Source organism: Ascaphus truei, chromosome 10 (genome assembly GCF_040206685.1).
Source record: "Ascaphus truei isolate aAscTru1 chromosome 10, aAscTru1.hap1, whole genome shotgun sequence".
Classification (NCBI taxonomy): domain Eukaryota; kingdom Metazoa; phylum Chordata; class Amphibia; order Anura; family Ascaphidae; genus Ascaphus; species Ascaphus truei.
The window spans coordinates 43,669,851-43,682,231 of NC_134492.1; the positions used below are offsets into that span (position 1 = coordinate 43,669,851).

General features: G+C 41.3%; 1 protein-coding gene across 9 annotated transcripts in view; it reads left to right on the forward strand.

Annotated features, from left to right (window-relative positions):
• Window positions 1–12,381, forward strand: part of PDE4DIP (phosphodiesterase 4D interacting protein) — a 134,488-nt gene that overhangs the window by 66,873 nt on the left and 55,234 nt on the right. For 8 of the 9 annotated variants that reach the window (XM_075616851.1, XM_075616842.1, XM_075616843.1 and 5 more), the window contains 11 exons: window positions 333–452; window positions 1,112–1,204; window positions 2,625–2,819; window positions 4,184–4,342; window positions 4,627–4,740; window positions 5,459–5,596; window positions 6,476–6,655; window positions 9,374–9,541; window positions 10,285–10,431; window positions 11,582–11,663; window positions 12,103–12,209. In XM_075616851.1, the coding sequence (XP_075472966.1) occupies window positions 333–452; window positions 1,112–1,204; window positions 2,625–2,819; window positions 4,184–4,342; window positions 4,627–4,740; window positions 5,459–5,596; window positions 6,476–6,655; window positions 9,374–9,541; window positions 10,285–10,431; window positions 11,582–11,663; window positions 12,103–12,209 (1,503 nt within the window). The remainder of the gene's footprint in view (window positions 1–332; window positions 453–1,111; window positions 1,205–2,624; window positions 2,820–4,183; window positions 4,343–4,626; window positions 4,741–5,458; window positions 5,597–6,475; window positions 6,656–9,373; window positions 9,542–10,284; window positions 10,432–11,581; window positions 11,664–12,102; window positions 12,210–12,381) is intronic. The other variant, XM_075616849.1, reaches the window with a different exon arrangement.

Here is a 12,381-nt window from a genome sequence, read left to right on the forward strand (position 1 = left end):
TGGATGCCAGTTGAAAAGCCGTGCCCCAGACACAAGCACACACACCATCCTATTATTACTCCAGTTAGCAATGTGTATAGCAGTATTTGTAACTGCATAAATGAACAAGATTAGTACAAAAACAGGTGTTATGAGTGGACAGTCAGCATCGTGTCACTGGGTCACAAATAACTTAATAAATCAAACAGCAGCACTTCAAGAAACATGGGTATTCACATCATGTACATGATTAGTTCTGTATCAAAATGAAACACTGAATTAGTTGGACTGCTTCTTCATAATCAACTTCCAGGCAATTTAATGTGTGACTCCTCTGTCCTCCCGTACATTAGATGCTACAAGAGAATCTGCATCAGAGGGCGGGGGAGTTAAACTCTGCACGGGAAGCAATGCAGACACAAGATCATGTTATCCAGAGCCTGAGAGAGACTCTGCAGAGCAGGGAGAGCGAGGTAAGACCACCAAGGGAACAACACACTGTTCCACAAAGGGCCATGTTACATAGTTGATGAGATTGAAAAAATATACAGCCATTGAGTTCAACCTATGTTAAAATTAGACGAAAGATACTTTATCCTATATTTGTACTCACAGCATTTTGATCCAGAGGAAGGCAAACACAAAATCCCAGTGACTCATCATCCTATGATGTTCACTACGTGATGTTACTCCATAGGACACCTTCCAGGCCAGAAAACGCCACACAGCCCATTCATCTAACTGGGCTATAAGGAGTATATTTACTAAATCGTGCTTAGTAAATATGGCCTTCAGTGGTCTAAACTTACTTCTAGACTACTGATTCACATCCAAGGGACTTTAAATCAATTACTCATAAATACAGAGACATCCTCATGGTGTTATTGGGTGAAAGGGAAGTTTAAAATCACTGAAGACAGCATGTAACAGCCTTGCATACATACATACATACATACATACATACAACTACAAATGACTTTTAAATAGCATTTGACACTTGGCTGCTTTATGGTCAAGATAAAATGTCCCCAGCATAGGAAGGAATTGCTGGAGAGATTGGCGGAGGGGAGCTACGTAGTTGAAGGTTTGTTTTCAGCAGTGTGTTTAGGAGTTTCGTGGTTTCATCTTTTAGGTTGAGGAACTGTACCATGTAATAGAGGGACACAACGACACCATCGCCAAACTTCGGGAGATGCTACAGAGAAGCCAAAGTGAGCATGTACAGGTAAGAATGGGAGTGGACACATTTAAACATTCATACAGTATATAGTGATACTCACAATTATTACATTGTTAATCTTCATTTTGCATGTTTTTGTTTCTGCATCCCTGAGAGCTACTGTTTTTGTGTTTAATGTTATCAAAGACTTTACATTTTTAATAGTCATCTGAAGTATAATGCAACTATACTGCTTTTTTTAACTTACATTAAATAGTTCATATTTCTAGAGCAGTGTTTTTCAACTGGAGTTCCTAGGAATGCTTGGGTTCCTACATGCATCCCTATAGGGTTCCCTGCAGTTTTCACGTCATTTGAAAATGGTGCTAAATACAGAAGAATTTGCAATATGAGTTCAGACGCGCTATTAGAGAAGGTTGGGGTTCCTTATAATGCATCTGATCTCAGACACACTATTAGAGATGGTTGGGGTTTCTTTCAATGCATCTGATCTCAGACACGCTGTTAGAGATGGTTAGGGTTCCTTATAATGCATCTCTCAGATGCCCTATTAGAGAAGGTTGGGGTTCCTTATTAAGCATTGATTTCAGACACGCTATTAGAGAGGGTTGGGGTTCCTTACAATGCATCTGATCTCAGACGCGCTATTAGAGAGGTTTGGGGTTCCACATAATATAATTATAGGGTTCCTTAAACAAAAAAAAGTTGAACACCAGTGTTCTAGGGGTTTAAATTGATTGCAGTGTATGCCCCTTACATTTCCAGCATTTGCCGTGTTTGATCATAAACAGGGCTCGACAAATGCAGTCGCCTGGGGCGACAGCATTGTGGCCGCTGTCGACTGCTTACCTGCGGCAGTGTCCTCCGGCATCTCCCGGTCTTCTCCGTCTTGATCTTTATAATCATGTTGTTCTCCTGCAGTACTATTCGTTGCCATGGTAACGGGACGCTGCGTGCCGTCACAGCGTCCCGTTGCCATGGCAATGCAGCATCATACGACGCTGTGCCGCCATTTAGAATAGTGCTGCAGGAGAAAAACGTGATTTTTAAAGGCGACAAGACCGCAGAAGGCCGGGACACGACGTTAGGACCCCGCAACCGGACCGCGCCGCAGGTAATTGTCGTGGGGGGTGGCAAGTGACTTTTGGGGGGCGGAAGGTGCGAGTGTGTTTTGGCCCAGTTTGTCGAGCCCTGATCATAAGTATAACATTCTGAATATTGATTTATGTCATGAGCTGAGGCTTTTAATAGGAGTGTTATTATTCTAATAACAATACCTCACATCTCTGAGAAAGATAAGGCTCCCACAGTCTTAAAAAAAAAATGTTGTACTGTGTCCAAATAAAATAACCTCACATCCCATTTTCTTTAACTTAAACAATATTTTCTCATCTTTGTACATCTAGTTAAAACATAACATGTCAACCCTGTTTCTTTCTGATGTGACTTTTTTTCGGGTTCTCAGGTAACACCATCCCAGCTGCAGTTGTTGGACCTGCAGAACACTCTTTTCTGCACCCAGATGGAGCTGCAGAAGCAGCAGAGGGGCCTGCGGCAGAAGGAGCGTCAGATGACAGACGCTATGAGGTCCCAACGGTTCCTAGAGGCTGATCTGCTAGAGGGACAGCAGCAGAAGGAGACCACGTGGAAGCACAATCAGGTAATCCCAGATCTGCTGTGGTGATCCGTGTTTAATCCGTTTACAAGATATTACTGTAACAGGCTATCATGTTGCAGTTCCATTTTTTGCGAAAATGTGGGAACTGAAAGCACTTGTGAAATTATTCGGCACTCTATTCTTAGCTACAGTATGCTATAAATACAAAACTGTTACTTCCCATAAGAGGAAATTACTTTCATTTTATACTCCTTAACAAGCTGTAAATAAAAGCAAAAAGACCCATGCAAACAAAAATAAAGTGGCATGCACAGATGTCCATCTAACTCACACAGATTAGCCAATAAATTCCTATATCATCGTGCAATGGCTCCAACTCTTACCCACTATGAGGCTAAAGTGAAACACACTTTAAGTTGGTGTTTACAAAGTGGACTGGCCCAAAGACATTGCTCCAGACGGTCTAGGACATTGGGCGCGACCAAATCTCCGCCAGCATTTTGCCGCTACTCACCTCGCCGCCGGGACCTCTCACCGCCTCCCGCTTTGCCGTTAAGGTTGCCCCATACCCTAAAAGCCCCTAATCTTAACTCCTACTAACGCAACCACCTTCCCTAAAAACCTTAACCCCTTACCTTAAACCCCTATCCTTAACCCCCTACCCTAACTGTTAAATGAACCCTTACATTAACTTACCTTGGCAAAACGGCCAGCGGCGGAGCATCCACCGACGGAGGGTCCCTTTGCGGTCGAACACCAGCGGAAACTTGATCTCTGCGAGATGGCAGCGACCAAATATCTCATTTCGGCTCTAGCTGTATAAAAAAAATAGAACTGCACCATTTTTGCTTTAATACATAAGCCTCTTCCTATAGTGTTGCGGTAAACTTTATATTCATGGTAATACTGAATGGTGCAAACTTAATTTATAATAATAACAACTTTGTTTCATACAGCGCTTTACTCGCAATGGGATTCAAAGCGCTTCACAATTACAATATAGCGTGCGGTACACAGCATTGTACCAGATTTGATAGCACAGTCCTGAACATGACATTTCCACTCAACTATAGACCCCCCTCACCCCTCTTCCCCTTTGCACATGCATTACTGTATACAGAGCAATCACTCTTTTTCTTCAAACTTACACAAAGCTCTGACTGCTGCATTCATAAAGGTCTTTCCAATCAAGGATTAAGGGCAGGGACTATTTCACGAACTGCATCAGAATAGTCCGTGTGTTGGTGCTGGTTCCACTGGAAACCACTGAAATGTTAAGTTTGTGTATGTATCTTGTTTACACATGCAGATAAATAATGTTCCTGTTTACAGTAAGTCGTGGAGGCTGATTGAAACGCAAATCTTTGCCTGTAAATCACATCCTTGAAATGGGCCTTGTTTTCTAGGAGCTACATGGAGCTCTGCACAAGCTCCAGGCAGAGCTGCAAGACAAGAGCCAGCAGCTTCGGAACCTAGAAGAGGAGAAATGCACCAAGCTCCACGCTCAAGAGCAGACCGTCCAGCGGCTGAAGCAAACTCTGTCCCAGAAGGAGCAGCTTCTGCAGGTCAGCAGTAACAAAGTGCAGAGGCAGGAGAGGAAAACAGTTTTGCAAAGGTGTAAGAGTTTAAATCCCATGTGCCGGTCTCGCAGCTCTGAGTGTGTGAGACACACCCTCTACATGCCAACACTATAACTAGCATAATGAAAAGCTTTCCTCAGTGATATTTCCACCAAACTGTTTGACTTCCTGGAAATGAGGTGGCCCTGCCCTTTTATTTCAACAAACTTTCTAAATGATGATTTATTGAGGGACATGTTTCACAAGGATATTTGGTCTTTTTCCCTCAGGAGTATATGGATCTCTTAGAATACCAGCAGAGCTTGGAAAAATGCCCAGGAGGTAACGACCACGTACTGGAGAAACTGCGCCAGAGAATAAAGGACAGAGATGCTGCCTTAGAGGTAAAAAGATTGCAGAATGTGGAAAAGGTTTGTGCAGAACAAGATGGACAGCCTAACTCCGGCCTCATGTGCCCGTATTTCTGCTGCGACCACAGGTTTCTCACTACTACTCTAAAATGTGCCCAGAATTCAAAAGGCTAAGACAGTCTCCTATCTTTTCTCCCAAAAGAGGCACAGTTAGTCCAGGGGCTGGCTGGAGCCTCACATTTAATATAGACATTATATTATTCACTTAATTATGTTGACATGTGGGTGTGTTTATTATATACCTCTGATAATATAAGGTTCTATGTTAACACTACAGTATATACTATATAATCTGAGTGATGACCTTCGTTTCTTGTTGCACTTCTCTATTTGTGTTTATGGCTAACTGTAACTTCTACAGCACTTGCTGTTAAACAAATGGGTGAGTAGCTTAGCACGGCAACATTTATGTCCATCTGAACTGTGACCGCCTTACACAGCCCAAATTACAGAGGTGCGGTCTGCAGTTTTCAGCATTGACATCTATTGTCAACGCAGCATTTCTTACATGGCCATCTGCAGTGCTACCAACTCAACCACTTACCTGCTGCTGCTTTAATATTGTTGACTTTTTTTTAAGCTTCTGAATTCCTGTTGGAAGGCAAAATATTACAGAGCCCAACGTTTTCTCATTTTAACTATCTGCATCCTCCCAACTAACTCCATTGTCTTTGATGAACAAATTCAACAGCGCGCTGTGGATGATAAATTCTGCTCTCTGGAGGAGAAGGAGAAGGAGATGCAGCAGCTGAAGCTGATCACACGGGATAAAGAGCGTGACCTAGACAGACTGCGCAGTGTTCTCTCGGGCAACAAGGAGACCATCAATGTAGGTTCTTATTTTCACAGCAACCGCATTTCACTTTGAAGACAGTATTGCAAAGGTGTATTCACTCTTGAGGAAATTGAGACAGTTATGTTGTGCGTATGACTGGAGTCACTACGTAATGATGTGTTTATTGTTTTAAAAATCATGTCTCAAATCATGCAGTCAGTGCTCTGGGAAATTCACCTGCCACAAACACAAATATAATAATACAAACAAGTTGTTTGTCACAAGTTAAAGCTGACGTAGTCTCTTACTCCGAATGCTGTGAAGCCGCAGTCCTGATTCTAGCCCCAGTCGTATGAATAGCACTGACCACTTTCCCAGGCATGATAAACTTCTGCACTGACTATTCAATAGGGGCCTTAGCCGCCAGATACAAATTAATGTGCCTCTACAGCAGAGGTGGCCAACATTTTTTTCAGGAGTGCCAATAAATGGGCACAAATTTTTGGCGAGCAACTGTTCTACTGCCCCCACACTCCTCACTCACTTAATTCTCCCCCTCCTCCTCACTCAATTCCCACCCTCCTCCTCACTCACTTTCCCGCCCCCCCCCCACTCAATTCCCCCCTTTCTCACTCAAACCTCCATCTCTCTCACTCAATTCCCCCCTCTAAGAATATTACCTTGGGGTGGTGTGGGGGACCTCCAGTCCCGCGGTGGAGGGGAGCTGGGTCCTTGAGAGCAGATGTGGAAGTTGGGCCCGACGGGGGGGGGGATTTTGCGTTTTCCACCCCTGCTCTAAAGGATGCCTAAAATTAAAGTGTTACATAGGTGTACATATAGACACACACTTACATCTACATTCTTAGATTTGTATGCTTAATAAGCGGTCAAATCTAGAAAACACTTTTGGATTTGTGATGCCATGTATTTTAGAGTCTGGACAACCTTATGAAAGGTAAAGACCTGGAATTGGAGCAGATTTCAGCTGCTTATAAAAACCTGCAGTGGTTAAAGCAGGAAACAGAGGAGAAATACAGCCGTTCCCTAATGGAGAGAGAGACTATCACGCAGCAGCTGCAGAGCGCTCTGCAGGAACGAGGCAAAGAGGTGGAGGTGAGGGCTTTGTCATTCATTTTTACAGTCAATGAGGTTAAAAAAAGACATATGTCCAAAAAAAGACATATGTCCATCAAGTATAACTTGTGTTGTCTGTGGATAGATTTTCTATTTTATTAACTCATTAAAAAGTACAGTTGTACTATGATTGTGTAGCTTAAAAAATAAATGTATTGCACAGTGCTGCAGTATAGCGCAATGTCGAACTTTTTTCTGCACAAATCTCTGCCCCATATTTATTTTTTTAACCTGATTCCGCAATTTTAAAGGCAGTGATGGTACCTTTAAACTTCTTCTCCTATTAGGACGTTTATACTTTTATATATGAGACGATATATACTATTATTACAATGGTAATGGACTCTGACCTATAACGCAGAAGCACAAAATTGCCCATTCTATTGCAACACTTTCATAAAGGATGTATCTGCACTTGTCTTCATTTTAAACATAAGAACTGAAGGTAATAGTTGTTGTGGGAAAGACCCTTTTTTTACCTGTGGTAGGATTGCTTATATCACGATGAAGGTGAGGGTGCAGGATTATGGGTCGGAGACCCATACAGTAACTTTTTATATTCCAAACTCTTCTCATGCATTGTGGTCAGCATCTGACTACTGTTTTCAAGTATATTTGATAGGAAAATGCCGATCTCTTCCATCGTTTTGTGTTCGGTTGAGGGAACGTTTAGCGAGAGAAAGTAAAAAAAAAAAGTATACTTGTTTTAATGAATTACGATGATGAAGACTCCATAAATAGGGAGATTTGTTCATCATGCTGCCGTGCTTGAGGATGAGCTGGAACATTCCTTTCACATTGTTACTGTGTATGAAATTAGATTACACAGTGGTGCGCAATGGTATAAATTTGTCGTCTATGATCTAACTTAAGCTAGGGCTCAGTGAAGCCAATACATGTTTTTAGCACACGCTGGCTCTAATTGTATCCTATTTTTGTTGGGTGAAGCTCAGAAACTGGGCCGTGTGGGTGGTGGGGGGGGGGGGGGGGTATATGTACTGTGTTTTATTTATATATGAACATTTAGCTCATTAGATTGGTGCAAATAAATGTCTCACCTTTCAATATGTATCAAATAGTCCACGGTCCGGTTCTTTTCTCAATTTATTGAGAGACAATAGAAAACATCTTTTATAGCATCATCTCAGTCAGTTACATCAGGTTTTCAGGCATATAGAATTTAGTTATAGAGTGGAGAATACTTAGCTGGGTTGTTAATTGATTCTGAATTCTAAAAATCCAAATTCAATCTTTATACATTTTCCTTAACCATTCTTAACATAGCAATCACCTATTTTTCTCATGGTCAGCCTAATCTTCTTAGTCACACATCAATGTTAGAACACTGTTTCTTCATTTAGCAATATTGACTCAGATTTACACAACCCTCTCTATTCTGTCACTAAGTAACTATAGGATTAACTATGGTCCTAATCTTTTAAGATCGATCTCCATAATATTGTCTTTTACTACTAACTATTTAACTAACCTTTGATTCCAAACTCATGATCCTATAATATTCAACTCAGCAGACATTTAACATACCAAGTTGCATATAAAATGGAAATGAATAAAACAAGATAGATTCCTAAGTCACATAAAACTTTTCTACACCTGCCCGTCTTCAGACTGATTTATCTTCTTATCTTTGCACAGGCAGCTAATCATTTTCCAATATCATTTCTAACATAATACTAAATTACCTATTTTAACTAGTTACATGCTGTATATATATATATATATATATATATCTGTATATATATGTATATGTATATAGACAATGTAGCATATTTTATTATTTAGGCTTGAAATCGTCCTATCTTGAATCAGTGCAGAAAGAAGACCCAGCACACTTGGGGTTAATAATAAGTGATCACTGCAATAAAAATACTTTATTGATAACCCCATGTGTGCTGGATCTTCTTTTGGCTTTGCTGTATATACGCACATGTCCGTGATACCTTGGTACGGAGTGCCTTACCACACACACACACACACATATACACACAAAGGTGCTGGGTGCACACAGACATAACACCAGAAAAATAAATAATGAAAAATATATCTACTTAACAGGTCACGGTGCTTGCACGTGGACAGGGAACACCAGCCAATCCAATAGATACACAGAAAATGGAAGGTCCGCAGCACTCTCAATGAAAAAATAGTAATTTATTCAATAATTCATCAGGCAGTCAACAAGCTCCAATCCAGAGCAACATACAGATGTTCTTCTTAAGCAATGAGCATGACAGAGCTTGAGAAAAGACCTTGTGCTCTGAAATGTACGTTGCTCTGGAGCTTGTTGACTGCCTGATGAATTATTGAATAAATTACTATTTTTTCATTGAGAGTGCTGCGGACCTTCCCTTTTCTGTGTATTTATGTGTGTATATATATATATATATATATATATCGCATATAACACGAGCGGTGCATTAAAGGTGCTTATGTTATTAGGAGTAGATGTTGATATTCTTTTTAGCATAGAGAAATGAGGAGGCCAACATCTTGGGACCCACATTCACAATCTTAACTTGTGATATTAATCAGTCAATTGTTAGTGACTTGACAAATTAAAGCTAGGGATGGATTATGAATAAGGAAGACTGATTTTAGACATGTTGGATAAATACTTTGATAAACCCATATGAGTGGCCGCTAATCAACAAAGAAAAAATGCAATAAATATTACAGGAGATGGCAGCGTGTTTCCTGAGAAGTCCAGAGCTGGGCAGCAGTGAGCTGGTGCAGGAGCTGCACGTCTGTCTGCAGCAGAAAGAGAAGATGTTGCAGGAAGCTCTGCACGGCCGAAGCCAACAAGCTGCGGAGCACGAGAGAGAGATCCAGGAGCTCCTGACTACTGTGAGTAATAGCCTAGAAAACTGCATGCGCTTTGAAGCCTATCTGAGGGATAGCGACCCCAGGCAAGACCGTCTGATCCCGCTAATACAGGGGTCCCCAACCTATCATATTGTACATGTAAATGAGCAACACCTCAAGATACAGGTAAGGGATCCTGTACTCTACAAACATCAGTGTTGAAAGGAAAACTTGGGTTATTATTTCAAAAGGTAACTCAAAGTTATCCTAAAAAGAAAACAACGTGGTGTTCCTCCGATTATTTGAGTGGTGCCCCTAAGAACCCAAAACATTTAATTAAAAATCAAACAATAGCAAAACATAATAGGATAGAACCATCATGTAGGTGGCAGCTAATACACAATGCAGCGGTCAGCTTTGCCAGCTTATGTTGTGTTTAAGGTGATAACACTAAGTAAGCCAAGTTTTACTTTATGGCAATAAGAGCCAAGCAGGTCTGGGAAACACTACTGGGGTTTTGCCTTTCTTTCTGATGTTTTCCTTTCCCTCTCCTGATTGTCCTTTCACGAGATAACCTACTGCAGGACAGCCAACGAAAAGAGTTCCATCAATAACTGTACAACAGCCATTTTTATAGCAACCTTCCTCAATACCCATATACCCAGTAACGTTAACACACACAGAGAACCAGTTCAAAGACAATATTACATATAATTCTGTTTTTATTAGTTTGCCATCGCAGCCTGCTGGACTGCTGCTTGTACATGTTTGTTTCGTAATCACAGATTGCATCAGAGAAGATGGACCAGGTTGTCGTTTGTAGAAACTGTATGTTGAAAGAGCAGCAGACATTTGGGATGGAGGCTCTGGATCAGTCGGTTGATGTCAGCTGCCTCCAGATCCTTCTGCAGGAAAAGGACCAGATTATTCAAGTAAGCCAATGTTTTCCATCTGAGTCGGGGCCATTCAGAGTAGACGATAGGCACATATGCGGGATAGTCCAGCAGATATCCCTCTTATAAACACTATACAATATTTTGTTTCTGTATTTCTGCCGTACACGATGAAGCATCCTGAGAGGTTTGAAAGCTTGTAACATCAACTACCTGTTGGTCCAGTATTGTGTCTCCCAAGCCATCTCCCTCCTTTGTTACCACATAGTCCAGCAATGATCCAAACAGATCAGAGTGAGTGGAAGAAGCAGATGTTTCATTTGGATTCTTTTAGCTCAGACAGCTTCTGCTTCATTTGTCCCCCAAACCGTTTTATGCCATTGGAAAAACATGGTGTATATGTGAGCACATTAATTAATATGTTTAGTTTGGTGCTTAACTATAGGATTGCAAAGACCCATCATGCTGATTATGGACAAGCAGATATACCACTGGATGCTTTTTTAGCCTTTTTTCGTTCATCCCCAAGTGTGTATGCGGTTTCTTTTTTTTTTTCTGTGCTTATTCTATCAGGAAGTCAGCCATATAACCTCTTCAATAATTAAGAAAGACAGAATTTCTTACTGAAAATCTATTTAAAAAAACTATTATATACAGTTCATATTGCTTTTGTTAGGAGCTTGTACCTAGCTGTGGAAATAATGCTGCAGTGATTTCAGAGGTGAATGCGTATGGGTGAACGTATAAAGAGATTTTTAGTTACCGGAGGGTTTTATGATGAAGTAGTAAAGCAGCAGTCAGTGCTGCCTGTTTTTTGGGGGGGCAGGGGGAGGACGTTTACACTACATGAACCTTTTGGAGACAATCCGTGGTTCCTGCAGCCAATAGAAAGTTGCCACATCATCAGGAGTTCTGGTTGTGACTTTCTATTGGTGGCCCTCTTGGCCATATTGTATTGTTTTAGTGTTGCACACTGGCACACAATACTCAAATATTGGAGGAAACCGAGGCCATGGGCTGGGGATCAGCTCTTTCTAAGAACAAAGGACCACATCGGGACTGCTACTTTTAATCCGCATTAAAAATTCAAAGTGCATTGTGTACAACAATATTCTCCGTATCAAATAAGTGAAACTGAAAAGAGAGAAAGGGCAAACAATGAAATGAGCAGGTTTCTGTGTGTTTTCAGGAGTTAACTCAAGCAGAGGCCCCCTCTGGTCATCCAATGTCCGTCTCCATGAAGCATAGTTGTGAAAATATGAAAGCAGCCGGTGAGTTGGTACTTTAGCAAAAGGGGACACACTTATTTTAAATCTGAAAGATCCACACGGGGTACGATTCCAGGCATATTTATTTTTAGATAGCTCTGTACACTGCATAGAATTTGCAGCCACAATAATTCCCTGCTCCTGATAGCTAAGCTGAGTGTTATGGATATAACAGTACAGCAGGGATGGCCAACTCCAGTCTTCAAGGGCCACCAACAGGTCATGTTTTAGGGATATCCCTGCTTCAGCACAGATGGATCAGTCGTTGACTGAGGGAAATCCTGACAACCTGACCCCTGAAAACCTGACCTGTTGGCGGGGTCTTGAGGACTGGAGTTAAGAACCCCTGACTTAGCAAACAGTGCTTCCACTGCAGCCATGGATTCTGGGTAATCACATGCTTTTTGCTTAAGAAGAACATCTGTCTGTTGTTTTTATATAGATATATATTCAGCTGTAAATGTTGAGAAAACGCAAGCCCTGGAAAATAACCTGGCTAAAGCGAATGATGAACTTCAGCTCATTTTGAGAAAGGAAAGAGAAAAGCAGGTAATTGTTCACCTTGTAACTGACAAGAGTGGGTTAAACAGTTGCACTTTATCAATCTCTTGCTCTGTCCACAAAGATAATACTTGCATTAACTTTTCAAATTCGGCTTTCAGAAAGCTTAACCCGGAACAGCACAACAGTTGTGCACGTTTGGGGATAGATATAACTCTCG